At 45.3% G+C, this 25,072-nt stretch overlaps 1 protein-coding gene across 1 annotated transcript in view; it reads right to left on the bottom strand.

Annotated features, from left to right (window-relative positions):
• Window positions 1–24,936, bottom strand: part of DDB1 (damage specific DNA binding protein 1) — a 31,497-nt gene extending 6,561 nt beyond the window's left edge. The window contains exons 1-21 of the mRNA XM_055312692.1: window positions 24,736–24,936; window positions 23,410–23,558; window positions 21,934–22,050; window positions 21,360–21,581; window positions 18,302–18,416; window positions 17,260–17,357; window positions 16,333–16,491; window positions 15,617–15,700; window positions 14,729–14,845; window positions 14,019–14,121; window positions 10,492–10,567; window positions 10,288–10,396; window positions 8,438–8,616; window positions 8,177–8,340; window positions 7,993–8,100; window positions 7,634–7,841; window positions 6,612–6,707; window positions 6,377–6,488; window positions 5,281–5,404; window positions 4,783–4,947; window positions 4,010–4,104 (exon numbers count right to left, since the gene is read on the bottom strand). Of these exons, the coding sequence (XP_055168667.1) occupies window positions 4,010–4,104; window positions 4,783–4,947; window positions 5,281–5,404; window positions 6,377–6,488; window positions 6,612–6,707; window positions 7,634–7,841; window positions 7,993–8,100; window positions 8,177–8,340; window positions 8,438–8,616; window positions 10,288–10,396; window positions 10,492–10,567; window positions 14,019–14,121; window positions 14,729–14,845; window positions 15,617–15,700; window positions 16,333–16,491; window positions 17,260–17,357; window positions 18,302–18,416; window positions 21,360–21,581; window positions 21,934–22,050; window positions 23,410–23,558; window positions 24,736–24,796 (2,661 nt within the window). The 5' untranslated portion in view covers window positions 24,797–24,936. The remainder of the gene's footprint in view (window positions 1–4,009; window positions 4,105–4,782; window positions 4,948–5,280; window positions 5,405–6,376; window positions 6,489–6,611; window positions 6,708–7,633; window positions 7,842–7,992; window positions 8,101–8,176; window positions 8,341–8,437; window positions 8,617–10,287; window positions 10,397–10,491; window positions 10,568–14,018; window positions 14,122–14,728; window positions 14,846–15,616; window positions 15,701–16,332; window positions 16,492–17,259; window positions 17,358–18,301; window positions 18,417–21,359; window positions 21,582–21,933; window positions 22,051–23,409; window positions 23,559–24,735) is intronic.
• Window positions 24,937–25,072: the final 136 nt, after the last annotated feature.

Genomic DNA, 25,072 nt, shown 5'->3' with positions numbered 1-25,072 from the left:
CCCCCCTGGTGCACAGTCACTGGGTAGCCTCTCCTCTGGCCATCCCCTTTCTCTAACTCAAGGGTGGCTTTTTCACAAGGACTCCAAGCCATCTCTCTCAGCCTCCCACTACGGCTGGGACTGGGGGACAGATGTCCTCCCTGCACTTCCTGCTAGCCCTTTCTCACTTCCATCTTGCTTCCTCCCTAAAATACCAGTCCCGAAGCTCACTCTACCAGACTCTGCCAGCACCACCAAGTCTGGAGCAGCTATGCACACCCCCACCCAACATTCTCTCCAACACAACCTCTTGTAATTCTTGGGTGACTTCTACATTCAGAGAAGACCCAATACTGACCTCTTTCCGTTCCTGACCCCCTTCTCCCCACATTATCTTGTCCAACTAGTGGTCACCCCTCAGAGCCTGTCACTAAAAACAACTCCAGAATCTTGTGTCCTCAGTTTCACTGTTTCTCAGATGCCTCGAGTCCCTCAGCATAAACTTTGAAGATTCTCGACCCCATTGCCCACTCTCCCTTGATCCTGCTCACCAAACATAACCCAACTCTGGCATAAGTCTAGTCTTCAACAAAAGTAAGGAAAAACAATGGGAGCCCAATGACTGGTCTCACTTGAACTTCGAGACCACTCATGACAGTGAGTTCCTCAGACTTCCCAGTAACTGGATACTTTCCTGGTCTGTTACACTCCAGGTCCTGAAACAAGAAGCCATACCTCCTCAAACCTCTACTACCTCCACTTCTACCCTTCCTCTCAGCTTCTTCCCAGAGGACGGACACAACCAATAGAGGACCTCCGGTGCTTTCACCATCTGCGGCCCACACGGCGTAGTGGGTCCCCCCTCTCATAGGTCTATTCAAAAACACGGCTCCAGCCCCTCCTCTCTTATAGACCATTTTCATCAGCACAGAAACATAGTCATATTTCCACACTCAAAAAACTAACAACGCCCTTGTCCTGTCCCCCGCCTTCCCCCTCACCCCCCCCCCCCTGCAATCACCAAGACTCTTCTTCACTGCAAAACTTGCCAAGAGCATTTTCTAGTTTTCTAATGCTAGCAGCCCTCTCCTCCCAGTCCTGGTCAAGCCCTCTTCTATCACCCTCCCATTCTACCGCTCAAGTAAAGGAGCACTGGTCCAGGGCAGTATCACCTTCCCTGTTGCTAAAACCAGCGGCCAACTCCAATCCTTAGATTACCTTCTGGCAGCACTTGCCATCTACCAATTCCCTCCTACCTGATAATGCTTTCTTTCCATAGCTTCCAGCTTTCTCTCTTGGTCCTTTTCCTACTTCACTCGTCACCATTCTGTTTGGTGTGATCTTCCTCATCACTCCACCAGGACTCCCCTCTTCCCATCAGCCTTCCCATCTTTCCTCTACCCACTCTCAGTGCGTGGGTGAGCTTACGGCACCCCCATCCAGACTGGTGGCTTTAAATGCCATGTCATAACCACTACCCAGCCATCCTCAGCCCAGCCCTTGCCTGGATTCCAGACCTCTCCTCCAGTAACCACCCTGACATCTTCACTAACCCTGACTACTGAAACTACTGACACATGTCCAAAATCAGGCCTCTGATTTCCCTACTGACACACAGTAAGAAAAATATATTTGAGGATGTCTGGGTGGCTCAGGTGGTGATCCTGGGATCGAGTCACACTCTCACTCTCTCTCTCTCTCTCTCTCTCTCTCACACACACACACACACACACACACACACACACACACACAAATTTGGTCTCTGCCCCCAGTTCTTGACCCAGAGCTCCTAAAACCCTTGTAACTTCCTAGGTGTGAACAGTATTTTACATTGAGCTCCTAAATCCTCCAGAATTTCTTGGGTGCTAGGAGTCCTTTATTCTGATGAGGTGGATCTTGGTGGTTCCTGGATAGTTCAGGACATGGGCTAGTCACCATGACGAGAAGCCTAGACCTGTATGCCCTCCTCCCCAATCCTCTGGGGAAGGGAGAGGCTAGAGCTTCAGTTAGTAGTTGATCATGCTGGGGCACCTGGGTGGCTCAATGGGTTGGGCATCTGCCTTTGCCTTAGGTCATGGTATCAGGGGTCTGAGGATCGAGTCCTGCCTCAGGCTCTGCTCAGTGGAGAGTTTGCTTCTCCCTCTTCTTCTGTGCATTCTCTCTCTCTCTCTCTCACAGATCGACCAATTGATCGATTATGCCTTGGTGATGGAACCTCCATAAAAATCCATCAAGTACAGGTTCAGAGAGCTTTCGAGTTGGTGAACACACCCACACGCTGGGAGGATGGCATACATCAACTCCACAAGGAAAGAAGCTCCTGTACTCAGGGCCCCTGTGGACCATGCTCTTATGTTCATCTGGCTCTTTGTATCCTTTATGATAAGCCAGTAAATATAAGTAAACATTTCCTTGAGTTCTGTGAGCTGTTTCATCAAGTATCAAACTTGAGAGGAGGCTGTGGGAACCCAACTTTGTAGCCATGTTGGACAGAAATTTGGGTACCCTGGAGCCCCAGTGCTGGGGATAATGTCTGAAATGAGGACAGTCTCGTGGGACTGAGCACATAAGCTGTGACATCTGACAGCAGCTCCGGGTAGCCAGGGTCAGAACTGAATCACGACAGCACAGTTGCTGTCTTGAGTCAGAAAACTGGTTGGTGTGGGGATAAAAACCCTACACATATGGTGTCATAGTGTTGAGTAAAGAAACATTTCTCTTTACCTTCCAAACCCACTCTATTCAGTCTCACCCTGTCAATAAATGGCCATGCCACCCACCCTTCCTGTTGCTCAGGCCAAAAGTCTTGGCCCTTTATTCCCCCCAACACATAGGTCATCTTCCATGCAGCATCATAGCCTCTCCGTGTTCACCTCTTCCATCAGCAATCAGCAACCTCCTCCCCGCAACAAGAGGCTGTTGTCTCCATTACCACTACAGCCTCACAGATGTCACCACTCCTGTCCTTGGGCCCCTCCAGCCTTTTCAAAGGTGTAAAGTGATCTTTCCAAGACCAAAGTCTAATCACATCCAAATATTTGCTCAAATCCTCCAGAAATTTCCAACATTCTCAGAGTAAAACTGAAAAGTCCTTAAACAGCCTGTGCATTCGATCCCCTGGCTGCTCCTGATTGACCTCTCTGCATCCTCTGGCTCACTCCCACCTCCGACTCCTTGCACTTGGCTTCTCCCAGACACAGGCATGGCTTATCCCTCACTTACGTCAGGAACCTGCCTGAAGGTCACTGTATCAGCAGAAGCCCTGACCCTGTGATCAAACAACCATCTCCTCCTCCCACCCCATGCTCCTTTTGACACTCCTCCAGTCCCTGTCCCATTTTTATTTTTCACCATCTTGAAAACATATATGTACTATCTGCTCATAAGCCCCAAAGGGCAGCTCTTTGTCCATTTTGTCCACTGCTCTATCTCAACACTGAAATATGCCCAGCCCACAAGTGTTCAACGAATAGGTTGTGAATAAAAACAGCTACCGAAAGTCTTGACTTAATTGATGCTTTTTCACTCGCATACTTCTCAGCACCTTGAACAACCCATGATGCATTGGGGGGCTCCAAGAGGGGACACAGGACACAATATTTCCCAAATATATTTGACTACAAAACTGTTTAAAACTTTTTTGCAAGGGAGGAGGAATCACGGCAGAAGAGAAGCAGACTATTCCACAGGATCAGTATTCTGGGGATATACATAGGATAACGCAGTTTGGCTCACCTTGTTCCATAAGGATGAAATAGTCCCCTGTCACCACACATTTGGGAGTGGTTCTCACCCTTTCCTCAATATCCACAGCACTTAGGATCTGATATGCAAGGGGGCTTCCCATAACGGAGGCTAACACCTGAGCCAACCTGAGTTCCTCCCTGGACTCCCAGTTCCACCTCCCATTCCCAATCTCCGTCATTCCTAAAATCTGTCGCATACCCAGCCTCAGGGAACATAAAGGGGACATGCTCTGTAGACGATGGTGTGCAACCTAGGGTGTGATTCCAAGTGGTGTGGGCCTCACCGTGCTGTTGATGCTGGCTAACAGCTTCCCATTAAATTCCACCATAGAGTACACAGCTCCTTTCACTTCCTTCTCGGCCACAGTCTGTAGCTTTCCTAAAGGGAGAAAGACAGACTCTGAGACTCCTTTCTTAACTCATCCAAAGAATCCTGATTCCCCCTGGCTCGAATTCCTGCTCCCAAACCACACATCAGAATGCAGGAAATGGAGTCAGTGTCCACTGGGGTTAGCCACCACCACAACTGTGAGCCCCAACATGATGTGCAGGGACTGCAGACTGTGCCTAAGATCTGCCTGCCCCCCAAAACTGCTGATCCAAAGTCCAAGATGGAGACCAACTCTCATCTTGGCCATCTGAGCTGAGGTTTTTGGCTTGATAGTGAGTCTTTAGAACCATCTTACGTGGGGGAGATGAGAAGAGATGGATAAATGAACACGCACTAATACTAAGCAACCAAGGGGAAAGCAAATCTAGGACTCCTCTTATCTTGGCAACTAGACTTTCTTACTTATAGTTTACATCTCCCCTCATCTGCCTTTCAAAGAGTAGAAAAAGAAGAAGCACAAGCCAAATTTTACTTGTGTGTCTGCTCACTCCCCTCCCCCAAAATTTATTCCAACCATCAGCAGCCTGAGTGGAAGGAACAAAAATGCTCAGGTCGTAGCAACTAACCCAAGCTCTTCTGCTGCTTAACTAAGCAAGCTCTGAAACCAAAATGGTTACTTTCCCAGAATTTCAAATATCTCAATAGCTGGGGACTGTGCCCACTCACCGTCAGAATACTGAAAGACCACAATTCGACCTTGCTTGGGCTCTGCCTCTTCGGGATACACCATGGCTGTGCCCACAATGAAGTACGTGTTGGGGTCTTTGCCCAGCTTGCAGGAGACCAGGCTTAGAGCATACTCATTCTGCAGAAACTGGTGGGCATGAAGCACTGGAAGGAGAGCCGGAGAACATGATTAGCTGCTACTGATCCCCACACATGTGACCCTGTACTCCAGGGGGGGCCCCAGCTTGGGTTCACGCACAGTGTCCAGCTCCTGTTCTTCCTGTCTCCTCGGCCTGTCCATCCCTCACCAGCCTGTGCTGACAGGAGGCGGCCCAGCACCCTGGATTCCTGGCCAATCCAGAGGCCCCACCCCTCCTTTCTTCTCCTCCTAGAATGGTCTACCACAAGGTCTATCACACTGTGGAATCGATCAGAGCCCAGAATAGACTGGTTCAGGGAGGTCATAGGCACAAAATGAGAGAAAAAGCTCATCTGTACCTTCAAAGGTATGCTGGTCAATGATGAGGAGATTGTGCACCTCCACCTCTTCTCCAAAGGAGGTCTCATGTGGTGCTGTGCTGCTGGAAAATAGCTTGCTGGAGCTGACGCTGCTGGACAAGGCCTGAGAACAGAGAACACACAGTCGCTTTCAAAAGCAGACCAGGCACTGGAAGCATCCAGGTGATGGAGTCAGCCAGGATCAGGGAACAGAAGCCGAGTCTGAATGAGGAAAACTGAAGGTTGGCAGCTCAAGTGGAACCTGAAGAACAGAGAGCTCTGGAGGAGAAGGTTCAGGGATGGAGGATATGGAGCCAAATTCCGTATAAAATTGACACAGCAGTCCAAAACAGAACAATCTAATGGCTACTAATTACCATTAAAACAGTGATGCCAACTCAATCAAACCAAGCTAATGAGGAACTAAGGTAACCTAATAAGGGGAGAGACTCCATATCTCTCAACGGAAAGAGCAGGGTGCACATGAAATAGAAAGGTGTAAGAATCATATAACCTGGATTAAGGAAAGAAGTCTCACCACAGATGTTTGGGAGCAAGAAAAGCATAGAATATGTAATGTAAGACAATCAGCTAATATCTCCAATAAGTCTATTACATGGGGCTGTAAATTGTCCTACTATCCTCTGTATTTCACAAATGAGAATTTTGAAGTTTAGATTTACCCAAGGTCAAATAGGCAGCGATAAACCTTGAAGCCAGTTCTGTCAGACTCCAAATCTCACTTCTTACCTATTATGCTATGCTGTCCCCAATTATGCACATCCCACAAAGTATCCAAATTGATGATGAAAGAGAATTATTCATCCTGCAAGGAAGGCTACAGAGTAGCAGAATCACTGACCACCACACTTATCCCCAGTTCTTTCCCCAACGCTCCGAGGGGGCCAAATCCAGCTCACTACCTGTGTTCACACTGGAACCCAACTACCCTACCTGCTGTCTGTGGCTGTTTCTTTCATGGCACACTGGAGTAGTTGCTCCCTATGGTTGACAATGCTATATATATTACATGATCCTTTCCAGAAAAGTTTGTCATCCCTGCTCTAATGCTATCTTTCTCTGTCTGTGCCCTCACCTGGGTGCTAGCACTGGGCCTCAGGGCCGTTGTGCCGCCACTTGTGTCTTGGACTTCGATCCGGCTGGAGAGGACCCCAAAGCACTGGGACACTTCCTGATAGCAGATCTTCCTGGAGGGCAAGTGCAGACAGTGCCTCTGAGAACAGGTCTGAGAGGGGAAGCACCCCACACCAACAACCAGATCACTGTGTTCTGCGGCCCTCCTGCCCTGGCCCCCCGACCCTGGCCCTCACCTGGGAGACTCATAGAGGGGAACTGTGCGGATGTGCAGTTTCTGGATCTCGTCGATGGTGCCAATGGTGAGAGTGCTGTTGTTGGCCAGTGCCAGGCTGGAAAGAAGGGTCTAGGTTTAGACTGAGTAGACCCAAGAAAAGAAAGGACACTACAAGGTAACTCCACAAGGGGAAGAAAAACAAGACATAATTACACTAGCTTCCTGCGGGCAATGGTTCTCCACCTGGACTCATGCTAAAAATCACCTGGGGAGACATGACATATTCCAGTGCCTGGTCCCACTGCCACCCCCATCTTATTTATTAACAGGTCCGGCTGAGGTTTTTAACTGCTCTCCATTTAATGCTCTTGTGTAGGATTTGAATCTAGAACAGTGATTCTCAAATTACCATTTGCATTAGAATCAGCAGGAGGGCTTGTTAAAGCAGACAGCCAGCCCCTACCCCTCCAAGGTCTGAGTTTAACATTTCTCTTTTTTTTTAAGGACCTTATTTATTTATTCACGAGAGACACACAGACAAAGACAGAGGGAGAAGTAGGCTCCCTATGGGATCAAGCCGTGAGACAAAGGAGAGGCTCAACCACAGAGCCACCCAGGCATCTCCCTGAGTTTACATTTCTAATGAGTTCCCAACTAGTGCGGTGGCTGCAGGTGAGGGACCATACTTTGACCAAGTCTTGCTTTAGGGGAATACAGAATGATCTCTAAATCAGGGATTCTGAAACTTGACAACCCTTTGAATAACCTGGGAGGTTTTCCTGAAAATACAGATTCTATGGTCCAAACCCCAGATCTACTGAATCAGAATCTGAAAAGGATTCAAAAAAATATATACCTTTTAAAAAGTGTCCCAGGGATTTCTAATGGGTAGCCCAGATGTGAGAACCTCTGCTTTACATTTCCCATCTCAGCTACTTACACTGATTTGACTTTGGGAAAAGGCTAGAGAGGAGGGTTTGAGGAAAACACCATGATGTCCTCAATCAATGGCTCCTGCTAAAGAAAGAAAAAGAGGCTCACCTGTCAGGATACCCATCCGAGTTGAGGGGACACATGTAGTTGACCTCCTTGAGGTTGACATTGGAAAAGACCAACTTGTGGTTGCTGCTGTAGATGACAGTGGGGCGGTCAGAGCAAGCAAAGACGTTGGTGGTAGAAAGAGAACGGAAAGTCCTCAATACCGTGGGCTGTGTGCCCAGAGTCACCTTCTTACGGTCGCTCAACAGGCCTATAGAAAGAATGGCATCAGGAGAAAGAAGGAAGGAAAGGAAACAAGACAAACAGCTGGGTTGTGAAGGTTCAAAGCAGTACCCAGAGGCTACGGCAGCTCTACACTCCTTACTTCTCCAAAAGCCCTCCATTCAAAGTGTTATTCTTACCTGTCTCAATGTTGAGCCCGAAGTAGAAAAGTGCCCCATCTCCCAAGGCACAAAGGAGATAGTGGCTACTCTCAAAAGTGGTCATCAGGATGGAACGAGGAATGATCTCTGTGGGAAAGGGGCACATTAAGACTTGCTCCATTTTCTCATTCCAACCTTCAAAAGATCCTTACAAAACACCTACCTCCACCCAGCATCTCTTTGTGCAGCAGCTCAAAAGACGGCAGCTTCAAGATACGTGCAGAGATGTCAGTCCACAGGCCAATGGCACAAAGAGGGGACAGCCCATTGCTGTCTCCCAGTGGCGTGATGTCCAAGCAGGCCACTTCATGTTCCATCTCTGTGTGGCTGAACAAAGATGAATATGGCAGAGGAAGGACCCTAAGGATGAAAGAAGCCCCAGAGAATAGGAGAGGAAAAAAAGAGCAGACAGATAAACACACACCTGATCTGTCGGAGCTCCTGAGGATGGATCTGCAAGTAGTAGAGGGCCCTTCCCACAGCTACTACCACCTGGCTGCTGTTGCAGGAGGCCACACTGATGTTCTTGCCCTGAGGCTCCTTCCACTCACTGACCAAAGCTTTGGGTTCCTGAGAGACCAATCTCACAGATGCTGAAGTGATCTAGAAAAAGAAGAGCAAGGTCTCCCAAGCATCTGCTGGGATCCATACACTAGTGGGAAGGTGGTAAACAGTGCCCTAGCGGAGCCCTAAAAATAGACTACAGAAGTCCTCTCTGCCATATGTATTTTTTCCCTAAACTCCTGCAACGATTAGTTCTGATAGATGCCATTTTTAGTTGAAGCCCCAAATCAGACAAGCTGAAGGCTGCTTCCAACTTACCTACCTGCAACCAGAAAAAAGGCAACTTGTTTTATTCTGATTAAGTCTTGGGAGAGGTAGCAATGGAGGAAGACCCTATGACTACCAGTCTAGCAGTTTTTCTCAACCCAAAATTCAGTCCTCTAAAACAGCCAAGTTCTTTACTGTGCATGAACCATTAAAATTATTTAAACCTTGCAGGTGTCTGGCTGGCTTAGTCAGTGGCATGAGTGTGTAACTATTGAGCTCAAGGTCATGAGTTCAAGCCCCATATTGGGTGAGGTGATTATTTAAAAATAAAACCTTAAAAAATAAAATTCTTTAGAAAAGGCTATGAAAATATCTTGAAATATACTTTAAAAAATCTATTTCATCACTGACATAAAACAAAAAGCAGATTGTTGACACTGTAACATATGTATCAATTCATCTTAACCTATCAAAGCTGACCTCCTATTAATAATAGATACATGAACTGGAACCAGTCTTCAGGCTTTAATTAGAAAAACTCGCAAAGCAATGAATCAGTATCTGGGCACCTCCCACACTTGGTCCACAAACCAAAATAACCTTCCCTCTGGCTTTTATCAAATCTACCACTGCTAAAAGGAAGACCGAAGTGGATAAAAAGACGGAAAGAAAGTGCCATACCTGACACTGGCAAACATGGACTTTGGCCACAGTTAAGAAAAGTCAAGAGTTGAGAAGGGTATGCAGAAGTGAAGAATGCCAGGGGTCATTCCAAACTAAAATCAACCGGAGGTGGGCATGGTGCTAAGAAATCAGGCTCTCATGGCTAACAAGTGTCAAAAGGATATGTGACCCCATACTGCATATAGAGATTTAAAGCAAATTCAAAACAAAGTAAGAGCTCTGGTTCTAATAATTAATGTGAACATGCTGTCAATAGTCAAATATGGATGGGAGCACTAGGCCTAAATAGGTATATATTATTACAAGGTAAGAAACGTGTCTCAGAAAACAGATCATGGTTAGTGCTAAAATGATACCCCAAACCATAAAAAATATTATGATCCCATTCTGTAAGAGAATGTGAATAAATACAACATATGTATATTTGTACAAAAAAAAAAGCTAAAAGGAATAACTCCAAAGTTAAGAGCTGTTGTCTTCTCTGAGTGGTGGGTTATTGGGTATTTTAATTTTTTTTCTAGGATTTGTTACTTTCAGAGGCATAAAAATGGACTGTTGTGAGGCACCTGGGTGGCTCAGCGGTTGAGCATCTGCCTTTGGCTCAGGGCGTGATCCCAGGGCCTGGGATCAAGTCCCACGTCGGGCTCCCCACAGGAAGCCTGCTTTTCCCTCTGCCTGTGTCTCTGCCTCTGTCTCTCCTAAATAAATAAAATCTTAAAAAAAAAAAAAAAAAAGGAACTCATAAAATCCTGCAGTGCTCTATACTGCACTCTAGATCAAATTCAAGTCCATGGAGCTTGCCCCATTCTCAGTTACTACCTGGATGAGTTGTTGATGAGCCACGTTGCCACAGAAGAAAGTCTGCTGATCATCCACAAAACCCATCAGTTCGGTTTCTTCTACTTCCTCTCCGTTTAACATGAGGACTCTGCAGGAGGAGGGAAGACTGGGTCAGCCAGACTTGCTCTCCCACCTTGCAACCTTGACAGGAGCATCTGGAGTAGGTGCCAGACTCACCCTTACCTTGTCTGGCCCACAAAAGAGAGCACCAAAGTGTCATCAGTCTCCCGGTTTGGGTCAGACCGCAGTGGCCACAGACCTGAAACAAAGATCAAGGATAAAGATGCAGAGCAGAGCCCAACACTCGGGTCGCCACATCTAAAGAAAGGCAGCCTGGCCTCAAGAAGGAGCAAGAACTTTGTGGAGTCCACACTGAAGCGAAAAGAGCCACTCTCTTCTTTCCTGGCTTTAAGATTCTGAAGAAGCTATTTTTAAAACTGTTTTGAGCTTAATATTTTAAAGTTTTTCCTTTGATTCCGGATAGGATGATACATTTCTAGGAGTAAAAAACAAAATTTATCTTTAAAATGTGTACATAGAAGTTTCACTCCCTGAAACCCATCCCCCAAATAAGTCATCAATAGTCTCTTGTTCAGGGCAGCCTTAGTGGCGCAGCGGTTTAGCGCCGCCTGCAGCCTGGGGTGTGATCCTGGAGATCTGGGATCAAGTCCCACGTCAGGTTGCCTGCATGGAACCTGCTTCTCCCTCTGCCTGTGTCCCAGCCATTCTCTATCTCTCTCAATAAATAAATAAATAAATAAATAAATAAATAAATAAATAAATAAATAAATAAATAAATAAATAAACAAACAACAAACAATAAATAAAATAAAATAAAAAAAGGAAAAAAGGGAACCCTGGGTGGCGCAGCGGTTTGGCGCCTGCCTTTGGCCCAGGGCGTGATCCTGGAGACCCGGGATCGAATCCCACGTCGGGCTCCTGGTGCATGGAGCCTGTTTCTCCCTCTGCCTATGTCTCTGCCTCTCTCTCTCTCTCTCTCTCTCTCTCTCTCTCTCTCTGTGAGACTATAATACATAAAAAAAAATTTAAAAAAAAAAAAAAGGAAAAAATTAGTCTCTTGTTCATTCTTCAAAAAAAATTTTTAATTTTAAAGAATTTGGTAATCATTGTTTTACAAATACAAATATAGGGGCGGCTGGCTGGCTGAGTTTGTGGAGTGTGCATGTGTGTGGGTCCAAGCCCCATGTAGTATTTAAAAATAAAATTTATAAAAGGTTACACAAGGACACACACATATAAATAAAACCTATCATATACTGTTCTGCACTACGCCTTTCCATTTTATACTAAAGCCCTTATCACAAAGGTACCTTGTTTTTGACAGTGACACAGCATCTAATTGTACAGATGTACCAGTTTTAAGTCTCCACGGATGGGCACTTTTTCAGTATTTTGCATACAACGCCACAACAAATGATCTTGTATTTACATCACTCTGTCTATATGAAGGTCTATGGGATTGATGCTTAGAATTAGAAATGTCCGTAAATCACTAAATTAAATGCAGGTGCAGTTTTGGCAGAGTTTACCAATGTATGCTTATCTCCTCCCAGCCTCACCCACACAGTGTTGTCAAGCTTTTGGATTGGATTCTGGTCACCTAGTATATAAAGAATGGTATCACCATTTGTTTTTTACTTTTAAAGATTTTATTTATTCATGAGAGACACAAGAGAGAAGCAGAGACAGGCAGAGGGAGGACCCCAGGATCAAGCCCTGAGCCAAAGGCAGACACTCAACCACTGAGGCACCCAGGCATCCCCACTATTCAATTTTTATTTGCATCTCCCTTAGTACAAGTGAGGCCTGTTACCTGTCTATGCCTGTCCTTTGCCAATTTGGGGGCAAGAATTTTGGTGATCATGGGATGCCTGGGGGGCTCAGTGATTGAGCAGCTGCCTTTGTCTCAGGGAGTGATCTCGGAGTCTAGGGATCAAGTCCCACATCGGGCTCCCTGCATGGAGCCTGCTTCTCCCTCTGCCTGTGTCTCTGCCTCTCTCTCTCTCTCTGTATTTCTCATGAATAAACAAAATCTTTAAAAATTAAAAACAAATTTTTGGTGATCTTCTTTATAGAAATGTTTCAACATTAGGGAAATGAGGCCTTTATCTATAAGATGGACTACAAGCATTTTTATCTGGATTGCATTTTCTTATGACTTAGCTTTGAGCATTTTGTTTTTGCCGTGAAGTCTTATGTTGTTGAATTAATTAATGTTTTCCTTTGCTTCTGTGCTTTGAGTCATAGTTTAAAAGGCCTTCCCCATTCTAAAATTATAAAGGGGGGGCATCTAGGTGGCTCAGTCGGTTAAGTATCTGCCTTCAGCTCAGGTCATGATCCAGGGGTCCTGGGATCGAGCCTCACATCAGGCTTCTTGCTCAGCAGGGAGCTACAGCTCCCCCTGCTTACGCACGGGCATGCTCTTTCTCTCTGTCAAATAAATATTTTTTTAAATAAATAAAATTATAAAGGAATTTGACAACTTTACTTTCATATAACTTCCTTTTTTTTTTATTTTAAAGATTTTATTTATTTATTCATGAGAGACAGAGAGAGAGAGAGGCAGAGACAGGCGGATATTGCAGCAGGCTCCATGCAGGGAGCCCGATGCGGGACTCGATCCCAGGACTCCAGGACCACGCCCTGGGCCGAAGGCAGGCACTAAACCGCTGAGCCATCCAGGGATCTCCATATAACTTTCTTTTTATATTAAGTCTAATCCATTTGGATTCTAGCAAGGTATATAAAGTACAGTATGGATCCAAACTTATCTTTCCCAGTTGATAACTCGGAACACCATTTATCGAACAATTTATTTTTTTTAAAAATCATCTTTACGGCAGCCCAGGTAGCTCAGCAGTTTAGCGCTGCCTTCAGCCCAGGGTGTGATCCCGGAGTCCTGGGGTCAAGGTCGCCATCGGGCTTCCTGCATGAAGCCTGCTTCTCCCTCTGCCTATGTCTTTGTCTCTTTCTCTGTATCTCTCATGAATAAAATCTTAAAAAAAAAAAAAAAAACTTTCACTATATAGTCTTTCTTTGATCTTTTTGATTAGTATAGCTCTCCTGGAATTTAGGTTTGTATTTTTGTTCCAGAAGTTACTACCTAAAAAAAAAAAAAAAAAAAAAGAAGAAGAAGTTACTACCTTTATACTTACACCTTTGTATGATATTTTATGATATTCTCAGTCTCCTCTTTTTTCAGGGATTCTATCAGTTCCCTTATAAAAATATTAGACTTAACTTACAAATGTTTCCTTTCCATGTCTCTACTCCTTACGCAATTTTGGTCAACAATATATATTTTCAACTTTACTTGCTTGGCACCTTTTTAACTTTTTTAGAGATTTTATTTATTTATTCATGAAAGACACAGAGAGAGGCACAGACACAAGCAGAAGGAGAAGCAGGCTCCCTGCAGGGAGCCCAATGTGGGACTGGATCTCAGGACCCTGCGATCATGACCTGAGCCAAAGACAGATGCTCAACCTCTGAGCCACCCAGGCATCCATTTGCACTTTTAAATATGTTTAAGCTTCTACCATTTATGTCTCATTAAGACTTTTTTTTAAATTCTTCATCTGACCTGCTTTCCTCTAAGCTCTCACTCATGTGCCTTTACAACACCTAATGAGGCCAAAAGCCAAGGTCACTTAAATAAGATTTGCATCCTATGTCTACCAAAAGGTTACCTTTGATGCCTGGTAAGTCAATGCTGGCATGCTCATGGATTCCGATTCCATTCCGGATGATCCGCAAGGAACCTTCCTTGAAAGCCCCAGAGCAAGTAACCAGCTGCAAGCAGAGAAAAGGTTTCTAAAAAACTACCTTCAGAGCCTGGGGCCATCATACTGATGCCTAGAAGATAAACGAGCTATACCTAAACCCAAGGACCCTTTCAGCAGAGCTAAGTTTGAGGAAGCCGACTCAACAGAGGCTGATTTCCAAGTCTCTCAAATTTACCAAGCAGATAGGACATTCTAGTCCAAGAAGCAAAGAGCAACTACCACTGCTCCTAACAAGCAGGCTTCCATCCTTGAAACCTAGTCTACTAGAAAGATCACAGGATCTGGAGTCAGACACACCTGCCACTTGGGAGGTTATGTGACCTTGGGGACAAGTTACTTGATTTTTTCCTGCCCCAAGCCCTCTCACTTCTTAAATGGTCAAGAATTCCTATCTAATTAGGGTACTCATGTGATCACAGACGATGTATATATCAGTATCACAGGCCAAAAGATGCACTCAATAAAAGGTAGTTATCCTTGCATCACTGGGATTAATGAGTTATGCTCTTAAAAGTTATCTTCAGTGGGCATGCCCTACTCCAGACAGGCAAGTCTTAGAGAACATGGTTTGAGTGGGTGTATCAACTATCCATTTCTGGGAATGATCTTCTTACCTGTCCCTGCCCCTGCCTCTCCAGGTCCACCACACACATATCCACAATGGGTCCTAAATTGGTAAAGGTTTCCATGGCCACCACATAGGAGCCTTGTTCATTGCTGTCAACATTGAGCTAAGAAGAAAAAAACAGTTAGTGCTGGAATGCTCCTAAGAGAGCCACCCTAAAGAGGTTTTCATCCAAAAGAAACTCTCAATCCTTTTAGATCTGCCCTTCTTGTCCTCCACTGGATGCTTCAAGAAGGGGAATGCTAACTAAGGAACATGGTTGGCCTATAGGAGATCCACTCATTATTCAGGAATTTCTCATCTGTGAGTCCCATGGATTATTATTATTATTTTTTTAAGATTTTAAAATTTATTTATTCATGAGGGACACAGAGAGAGGCAGAGACACAGGCAGAGGGAGAAGCAGGCTCCCTGCGGGGAACCCGATGCGGGACTCGATCCCAGGACCCCAGGATCACGACCTGAGCCAAAGACAGACACTCAACCCCTGAGCCACCCAGGTGTCCCCCATGGATAGATTTCAAAGCAGCAGGTTGGAAATTAATGTGTTCTCATGCGTTTTTTGGCAAGAAAGGTCCAAAGTTTTTGTCTTCTAGACGGGATCTGAAACATTAGACTATGATCTACTTGAAGCTAGAAGTTGGGTCCCATTTATCACTGTATCCACTATGCCCAGCACCTTGCCTGGCACATCTATTGAATGAACTTTTAAGGCAAAGAGCTAGTCAGGGGAGGATGTGAAATCAGCCAAGGAGAAACCTGCATAGTACAGATGTGGATGAACCGAAGAAATTCTGAGAGGCTCCAAACATAGGAGAAACTTAAGGAAGAAGCAGTGGAGGTGCAAAGAAGCAGCCAGAAAAAAGTGTCTTCTCACCTTCACAAGCTGGGAGTCCCCGAGGCGAGACCCAACAAACACAACACCATTATCGAGGTATGTCAAGCATTCAGCAATAGAAGTCTAGAAGAGAGCCAATGGAATGAGAGACATTAGAACCAATACCCATGACGCAAAAGCAAAATGTCCTACCACCTCGTGAACATCTGCTAAGAAAATGAACAACTGCAGCCATGAGTCCCAAAACGATTCTCCATTTCAAAACCTCAGTTCATACTAAACAAATGTTCCTAAATCTCTGAAGTTTGTGACTCCATTTACCACCTCCTTACTGTCAGGAAAATCTATACTTTATCTTGTAGATACCTGCTCCAAGTCATCATTTTAATCCCAATGGTTCCAGTCTCCTCAAAATAATTAGATACCTCTAAAATTCACTGCATCATTCATAAACTTTGGGGGGAACTTCTTCCTGGAATTGAGTATCAGCATTAGATTAATCTTTAATTCTGAATGGGATCCTTTTTATTTCTCTTCCTTTTTATACTTGAGATAGTGCTCAGCTGTCTGTGAAATTCTTTAACATCTAACTTATTCAAAATCCAACTTCCACAGCAGGACTGACCATTTGTTTGCTGGGTGCTAAGGAGTACAATTCCCAGTCTCACACTGCTCACATTGAGTCGCATTCCCAGACTCACATCTGGGCTCACTAGGCCCCTAGGAGAATGTAGCAGAGCAGGGACAATTCCTACCTCTCCGAGGAGCTCCACACGGAGATCTTTGAGGGTGACAGTGCCATCCATCTGTTCCTCCTTCTCCAAAAGCAGCATGAATAGCCTTCCCTCCATGTCTCCCAGCAGATAGCGGGAACCATTGGGGTCCACACGATTGTGACACACAATTGTGCTTTGCTGCCAAGAGGGAAGACATGGTCATTAGACATTATATCTACCACAACCAAAGAGCAAACCCTCGTGAACCACTCCCTTTACCAAACCCATCCATTTCACGAGCAAGGAATCCACTTAGCTAAGACTACCTGTGTGAAGACAATTTATTCTGAAGACAACTTTCTGAGGAACTCAATATACCTTAAATGTTTATTTACATCATTTCACTGGAAAATGAAAATATATAGAAAGTAGGAAGCAGCCTGAAGTACTTATTGGACTATGGATACTAATTCAGATTTTGTTATTTATCCTCACTACTACTGATTACCTCCCACTGTTAATGTTACCATAGATTTTGTTACTTAGGCTTTAACTTAATCTTTTTATTAATTCTTAAAACTTGAAACGTTAAAGTTTAAAACTTTTATAACTAATTTTTTATGTCTATATAACTTATTGCTACATTATCTGCACATGACTTGAGCTCTGAAAACATTGAACAAAATTTGCAAAATTCTCCCCTCCTTCTTAAAGTTGCCCCAGTCAATGGAAAGGGTAAACCTACTTTCATTACTACTTCTTTCTCATAGTTAGCTAGCAAGCTATCAGTAAGCAAAACCAGGCCAATCTCTTTGTATTCCCAATGACCACCACAGTATCTTTCACACAGCAAACACTACGACAGACATCTTTAAACGTCCCTTTGACGAATGAGGAGAAAGAGAGAAGCAGGGTAAGAACAAGGGTGAAAAACAGAGGAGGGAAAAGTAAAAGACCACTGCTCACCTTGATGATAGGAGGAGCAATTGCCAGGTATTTGTCACCATTGTGATAGGTGATTGATTCCTGTCCAATGATGATGGCCCCTCCGAAGGGCTCTGGGACTGCAGGAGGAAGGGCAGCATTAGAATGCTCAGCACTTTGGACCTGCCAAGCCCTACAGCAACAAGGGCACTAATCCAGCCAGCCATCTCTGAGGCAAACCTTCAGACAATTATAATTTTTTAAAAATACAGCAAAGTCCAGGGAACATGATAGCTTTAACTGAGATTGCTGGCTGAGAAATTTTAGGCTGGCATTATCTAACCTTAGTAGTATTTTAATTGTCACTCTATTGGTGCTTCTGAGTTCCTAGGGATGAAGAGTCTTCTCTGTGCTCTTCCACCTGCATTCCTCCCCTTTTCTCTCCGAAACTTTGATCCTTTCCAGCTCGAAGCTTTTATTTTTCTCCTTGTTCCTTAGCTTAATTTCCCCCATTATGAGGGCCACCATGTAGAAAAACCAATTTTCACTTGAGAGTTTTAAAATTTCTCCCCTAGGTGAGCCACATAACATAATGTTGTGACGGGGATACAGGATAAGAAGCAAAGAGGCCTGGAGTCGGGCCAAGGCTTTGTCAATGAGGCACAGGCATGGGCAAGCCCCACAGGCCAGGCTTCCTCAACTGTGAAACAGTCAAGATTAGATGAGTTCTACAAGGCCCCTGCAGTTTTTAAATGTTATGCCCAACAAAAACATAATGAGAACAATTTCTGCAAGCCACTCTGCAAATCAAACTCAGGGTTTTGTAGCTAATCCCTCCACCCCAGATAAAGGAAAACTGTACTTTTTGGAAGAAGTAAAAAACAGACAATCCCAAAGACAAAAATGGGAAAAGCAAACGAAAGTACATTTAGAAAAAGGAGACCTCAGGACTGCTGAATAATGCATGTGCATAATAATAATAGCACTTGAGCACTGAAATGAAGCAGTGAAGGTGAGGCAGGAACAAGGGTGAGGAACAGGCCCAGACCTTGTGTGGGGGCACATTTCCAAAACCCCAACCAACCTGCAATCACCATGGAAGCTTCAGCTTCTACATTTTCCTGTTTCCAAGGGCCCTTATTGAACTCCTTCTCTCGGAGAGACACCTCGTAAGTTTTCACATGCCGCCCTTGAGGGTCCTAGGAGAGGAAAGGTGGAGGGTGAGTCCTTAGGACAGGGGAAACCTAAACTGGAAAGGAGTCCTGAAAAGGACAGACCACTACCAGCCAGCATCTGACCATCCCATCACGGTGGCCTTAACCATCCCGACCCACCCGTAAGTTGACAGCCACCAACTAAGGCTATGACTGGGTAGACGGAGACTCAGACCTATTGTTTCTAACAATTCAACCAACCAAGACATACTTAAAAATTAGAAAAATCAATCTGGCATACCATACTAATCACCATAAGAAATACAATATACGCACTTATATATGTGAGTACGTACAAGATGTATGTATGGTCTATATTCCTTGGCCTCAAAGAACATATGAAGTAGCTTTAAAAAAAAAAATCCACTGAGAAGCTAACTGCATCTAAGAGATTAAAAAATTTGTTTGAGGGGTGCCTAACTGGCTCAGTCGGTAGAGCTAGCAACTCTTGATCTCAGGGTCGTGAGTTTGAGACCCATGTTGGGTGTAGACTACTTTAAAAAGTTTGTTTGATACGATTCTTAAAAGCATTCTGACAGGATGACAGTAGGGAACAGAACATATTGCTCGTCTACAGTTAACTAAAACATCCAGTCCTAACTTTGTCAACACCATCTTCTCTTCCCCCCTCTCCTTCTGAATCATGACTCAAATCAGTGCTAAGGCTGTCAAAGTCACTTCTGAGAGACTGAAAGAACAGAGAGAGATGGCCTGCACAAAGGCCAGATGAAAGCCTAAGAAGTTATGGAAAGAATTCAACAATGTGTTTCAGGGCAGGGGCCACATCTTAATCACTGTTTATAGCTCCTGACACACTTAGAATGACTGCCTTTCACACAGTAAATCCTCAAATATTTACCAATATTTGACTTTTTTCACAAAACAGGAGATACTCATTTTTAGTTGATGAAAGATCTTCCCATCAATGACCAAGGGTAAGACTGAACTTCAGGAAAAGTTCAAGCTGGGGGTTTGATTTGGGCCCCTGAGAGAGAGAGAGAGAGAGAGAGAGAGAGAGAGAGAGAGAGAGAGAGAGAGAGACCCACACAGGAATGAAGATCGGTCACAAATGGCAGCTCTGAGGCTAGGAACACAGGGTCAGCCTTGAAGAGCCAACATCAGTATTTTAATAACCTGGTATTTACAAAACTGAAGAAGGTAAATTCTAAGTTGTTTTTTTTAAAAGATTGATTGATTGATTTATGATAGACATAGAGAGAGAGAGAGAGAGAGAGAGAGAGAGGCAGAGACACAGGAGGAGGGAGAAGCAGGCTCTATGCAGAAGCCTGATGTGGGACTCAATCCCAGGTCTCCAGGGTCACGCCCTGGGCTGCAGGTAGCACTAAACCACTGCGCCACTGGGGCTGCCCAAATTCTAAGTTTTTATTTCAGCTCTATTTTTTTTATTTATTTATTTTATTATTTATGATAGTCACACAGAGAGAGAGAGAGGCAGAGACAAAGGCAGAGGGAGAAGCAGGCTCCATGCACCGGGAGCCCGACGTGGGATTCGATCCCGACGTGGTATTCGATCCCGTGTCTCCAGGATCGCGCCCTGGGCCAAAGGCAGGCGCTAAACCGCTGCGCCACCCAGGGATCCCCACTGCAGGGGATTTTGTTTGATCTTGCTTACTGTGTTTTAACAGTCAGAGCTGGGGATCCCTGGCTGGCGCAGCAGTTTAGCGCCTGCCTTTGGCCCAAGGCATGATCCTGGAGTCCCGGGATCGAGTCCCACATCGGGCACCCCGCATGGAGCCTGCTTCTCCCTCTGCCTGTGTTTCTGCCTCTCTTTCTGTGTCTCTCATGAATAAATAAATAAAATCTTTAAAAAAAAAAAAAATCCCCTGCAGTAATTTCAACCTCATTCAAATGAACTTCATTTCAACCAGCCTCTGAACTCTTAACACTTATGGTTGACACTAAAAAACATACAAAAATACATCAGTGTTTTCAATACTTAACACAACTATCAAACATACCCACACACACAGCACTTGGATTCGGACTAGGTTTCCTTCCACCATTTATTCAACCATATGTAAGTGAAATGACCTCACGCTGTATGGCTCTTTGTTTAAAAGGGTAAGATTTTACCAAGATACAAGTAAGTTAGTCTGATGCTCTGCCACCCCGCCCCCACTTAACAAATCTGGCTCAGAGAACAGCTGCCCAGGATCAGCTCTGCTAAAGTTTTAGGCACAGACTAAAATAGAAGTCAACAGCCAACAAGTCACCAGAAAGGGAATGCTGGACAAAATGCAAACCTCTCCTTAGAAGACATAAGTAAGGCATGACTGAAACGTTTTTATTTTGTTTTAAGGCCAATTTCTTTCTTTCTTTTTTTTTTTTTAAGCTCTTCAGAGGATTTTATTTTATTTTTTTATTTTTTATTTTTTTTATTTATGATAGTCACACAGAGAGAGATGAGAGAGAGGCAGAGACACAGGAGGAGGGAGAAGCAGGCTCCATGCACCGGGAGCCTGACGTGGGATTCGATCCTGGGTCTCCAGGATCGCGCCCTGGGCCAAAGGCAGACGCTAAACCGCTGCGCCACCCAGGGATCCCTATAAGGCCAATTTCTAGATCATTTCTCTACAGTACGTTTTAATAATCCCCTAGCATGCCGTTAAGAGACTCAAAGTATAAACTGGGTCACCCTATAAAATCTCCAAGATCCACAAGAATGTAATCTCGGGATTAAAACCTGCTACCAGCGCCAGAGAGCTTGCTGCCTCATTAAGTACTACTGCACTAGAGACACAACCGAAATCGGACCCATATTAACTATACCACTTAAAACATTTCTATACGAATACATTAAACTCTCTGCCTACCCTACTACCAAATCCAGACAGTCCAATTAGCGAAAATCAACGCCCACTATGCAAAACCACATAGCTTCTCCCTCTCTCTCCTCCGGCTCTGTACCTGGTAGACAAAGCAGATGGTAGGTGCTTGGCAACCATATAGGAACTTGACATCGATGACATGCAGCTCCTCGAGGCGGATGTTAAAGGCCTTGAGCTCTTTATTGTCCCGGTCTAGCGGAATAACCTTGAAAAGGCCATCATAGAGTCGCAGGCCAATCATCCGGCACTCAGGGTCAATGATGCCAATAATGCCAGTCTCTGAGGGGCGGCCAATACGGTCCTGAGAAGTAAAACTGGGGTTAGGGAAGAACCTCAACATTCAGAGTAATAGAAGATACGAGGCATCTCTTCCCTAAGATGATTTTCAGGGTGGGAATAAAACTAGTGGCATCCACTTGACATGCCAAGGAGCCCACATGTTAGTGCACATCTTTTTGCAAAAACACTGAGTCTCAATGAATTAGTACCCTGTCCCCTGGATTCTTCCTTTCTTTGTAAAAGCTCAAACCCTTAGTGTTATCTCTGTTTCTCTGATCACAGAGAGAGCTGCCCCTAGCAGTTCAAGTTTCTTTTTTTGAAACATGACAGCTCTACCCCCAAAAACTCTCATCAGTTTGAAGCAGCCACCTCACCTGGACATTGCCATGGGCTCGCGTTATGATATCAATGCTCTCGCCACTCTGCTTATATTCCAGGATGCAGGCATTGTATTTAGCTGTCAGGATAAACAGTAGGTCCTTGCTCTCCCCCTGGAAACCAATGTAATATCATCAAAAGAAGTTCTTTTTCAAACAAGGATACCTACCCAGCCTCTAAACGTCTTTCTTTAAACATGCTAAATTCTTTAAGAACTTTCTTTTCTCCCTAAGAGAAAAGTCCATAGTGAGTAGGTAACACACACCCTTAGGGTGTGTGCAAAAGGCCAGAACTGAACCTGGTAAACATCTAGTCTGCACTTTAATGACTGTGCATCTCTGCCCTACCTACAATAATGTCTTGTCTATTTCCATCTCAAGCTAATCTCATTCTGAAAGATGAATATAATGCCTCCTCTAATCTTCTCCAGCTATTTGAAGAGAGAAAAAATAAAACATGAAAACCAAGGGAAGCTAAAATGGACCTAGAAAGCCTTACTTAGTTATTAACAGAGCCCCAAAAGAGTAAGTATTTTGTCCAAAGGGTTAAAATTAAAATTTTGAATCCACTGCTTACTTGTCAGATTCAGTTAGAATACAATGAAGCAATACGGGTGAAAACATTTGTATTACAATAATGATAATACTGTGATAACCACACAAATGCTTGCTATGTAATAGCTCCTGTGTTATTAAAATATTTCATCCTCACAATAACCCAGAGATTTTCTACTGTTATCCTCATTTTGCAGACAAGCAAATAAGGCTCTGAAAGGTTAGGTGACACCTAAAGTTAAAATTAATAAGGAGGAGCACCTGGGTGGCTCAGCAGTTGAGCAGCTGCCTTTGGCTCAGGGCATGATCCCGGAGTCCCGGGGTTGAATCCCACATCAGGATCCTTGTATGGAGCCTGTTTCTCCCTCTGCCTATGTCTCTGTCTCTCTCCCTGTCACTCATGAATAAATAAATTAAATATTTTTTTAAAAAATTAAATAAATAAATAAAATTAATAAGGAATAAAGCTAGGGCTGCCTTAATCTAGAGCCTACTCGCCCAATCAGTATGGTGACCCACATTTCAAACTGCTTTGATTTCCCCTTCTTTTTTAAAAAAATATTTTATTTGTTTACTCATGAGAGAACCCAGAGAAAGAGTCAGAGACTCAGGCAGAGGGAGAAGCAGGCTCCATGCAGGGAGCCTGACATGGGACTCGATCCCTGGTCTCCAGGATCACACCCTGGGCTGAAGGCTGCGCTAAACCGCTGAGCCACCAGGGCTGCCCCATCAATTTTTTCTTAGTGACTCTCTTCTACTTCTAGGAAGCTTGTTCAAGTATACAAATTGAAACCCACCAATCAAAAGAGAAGCTTTTCTCTCCTAAACCTCATTCCACTCATCCCAAGCAAAACTGTAAAACAACATAAAACCATCTAAAACAGTTCTTCATTGCTGGGCCCAACCCAGAGCACTTACCTTGGGCCTGAAGAGCTCCATGACTGCAATCTTCCCATACATGCCCACCTCTTTGACGGGCCGAAGCCCCTCAGCAGTGACCACATAGATCTCCAACCTCGTGTTTTTGGCAATCAACAGGTTCAAGTCTTCAGCTGAAGTAAAGTGTCCTGAAAGGAACAGATCCTCTAACTTTGGAAGCCAGAACAGTATCTAAATAATCCTATCACTTCTACTTAAAAACCTCCAGAAATCTCATTTACTTCATATATTTCTCTAGCTCCCTCCATTCACTTCCTTCTTGCCAAACCCAGCACCTCGGAAGAGTTCACTTCGTACATTGAAGAAAGCTACTTCCCTAATCAGACTAAGAAAACTGGATTGGGCCTGAGGGCAGCATGTCCTTCAGCTGACAAAGACTGTGAAAACCTTTCAGATTTTACTTCTGTGCCCTCACATTTTACTTCTCCTACTGCAGCGGCAGACGCTGGGAAGTGTTCATCTCCACTCAGTCCTTACTTAAATCCTCACAAAATCTTTAACAGCAGAACGAATGCAAATTCTGAGCTTTATATGAAAACACTGTTTTGTCCACACCTCTTGCCGTCCCCACCGGCAACTAATACCCCATCCACACTCCAGAGCTTCCCACTCTCCAAAAGCAGAGTTTCGTTTTGGAATCATGATTAGAGTTCACCTAAACATGCAAATCTGAAGTCTTGGTATTCTGCTAAGACCGTGATCAGGGTGATTATTCCCGGGTTCTGGATATCTGTGTCCTCTGTAATCCCTAAAGAGTCAACAGGCAAACCCAGCACTGGGCTGGGCCATCCAAACCCTCTTTTCCAGCAGCTCCCTCGAGTAAACAACAGCCCCAGGCAAGGAGGACTCCTCTCCTTTGGGTGAAGGCGCGCATTCCTCACATCCCTCCACCTCCTGCACCTCCCAGGCTCTCCTACACGAAAACTCTGACCCTCCAAGGCGCCATCACCCCGGCCCCTTCCCCTGACCACACGAGGCCAACCTCGGGGCCCAAGCACCGGCGCACAATCAACTCACACTTCGCTCTCTGTCCTAGTGGGCCCGTCCCCGTACCCGAAGGCCAAGTGACCTCCCAGAACGAAAGGGGGCCCTCAAACGCAGCTTCTGCCCCCCAAAAGGCGCGTGCGGAAGACAGCTTCTTTAAAGTCGTGGGCCGGGGGGTGCGGGGAGAGCTCGGTCGGCCGCCAGCACCTTCCGGTCCAGGGACTCGGCCCCGCCCGGCCGCCCCGGGGGCCGCGGGCCTCCCTAGGCCTCGGTTCCCCCCGGCTCCCTCCCTCGCGAGGTCTCCGGCCCCGGCAGCCTCACCGGTCACGCAGCCGTTCACGGCGGTGGGCTTCTGGGCCGTTACCACGTAGTTGTACGACATGTCGAGGTCTGGGGCGGCACTCGAGCGCAGCGACAGAGAAAGGGACACAGGCGGAGAGACGGCGGCCCCCACCCGCGCGCGACGAACTCCACTGCCTCTGCCTCTGCCTCTGCCTCCGCCCCGGAGACACGTCGCGGGCCAGAGCGGCCGCGTCGCGGGGCATCACGGGACGGCCTCCCCTGGCCTCTTGGAGGACTCGCGGAGCCCGAGGCGACCAACCGAAGGAGGCCCCGCCCCGGAGGCCCCGCCCCGGAGGCCCCGCCCCCCACCCGAGGC

Source organism: Nyctereutes procyonoides, unplaced genomic scaffold, assembly GCF_905146905.1.
Source record: "Nyctereutes procyonoides isolate TBG_1078 unplaced genomic scaffold, NYPRO_anot_genome, whole genome shotgun sequence".
NCBI lineage: Eukaryota > Metazoa > Chordata > Mammalia > Carnivora > Canidae > Nyctereutes > Nyctereutes procyonoides.
The sequence above is the reverse complement of the archived record's forward strand: the minus strand, read 5'-3'. Positions and strand labels throughout refer to the sequence as shown.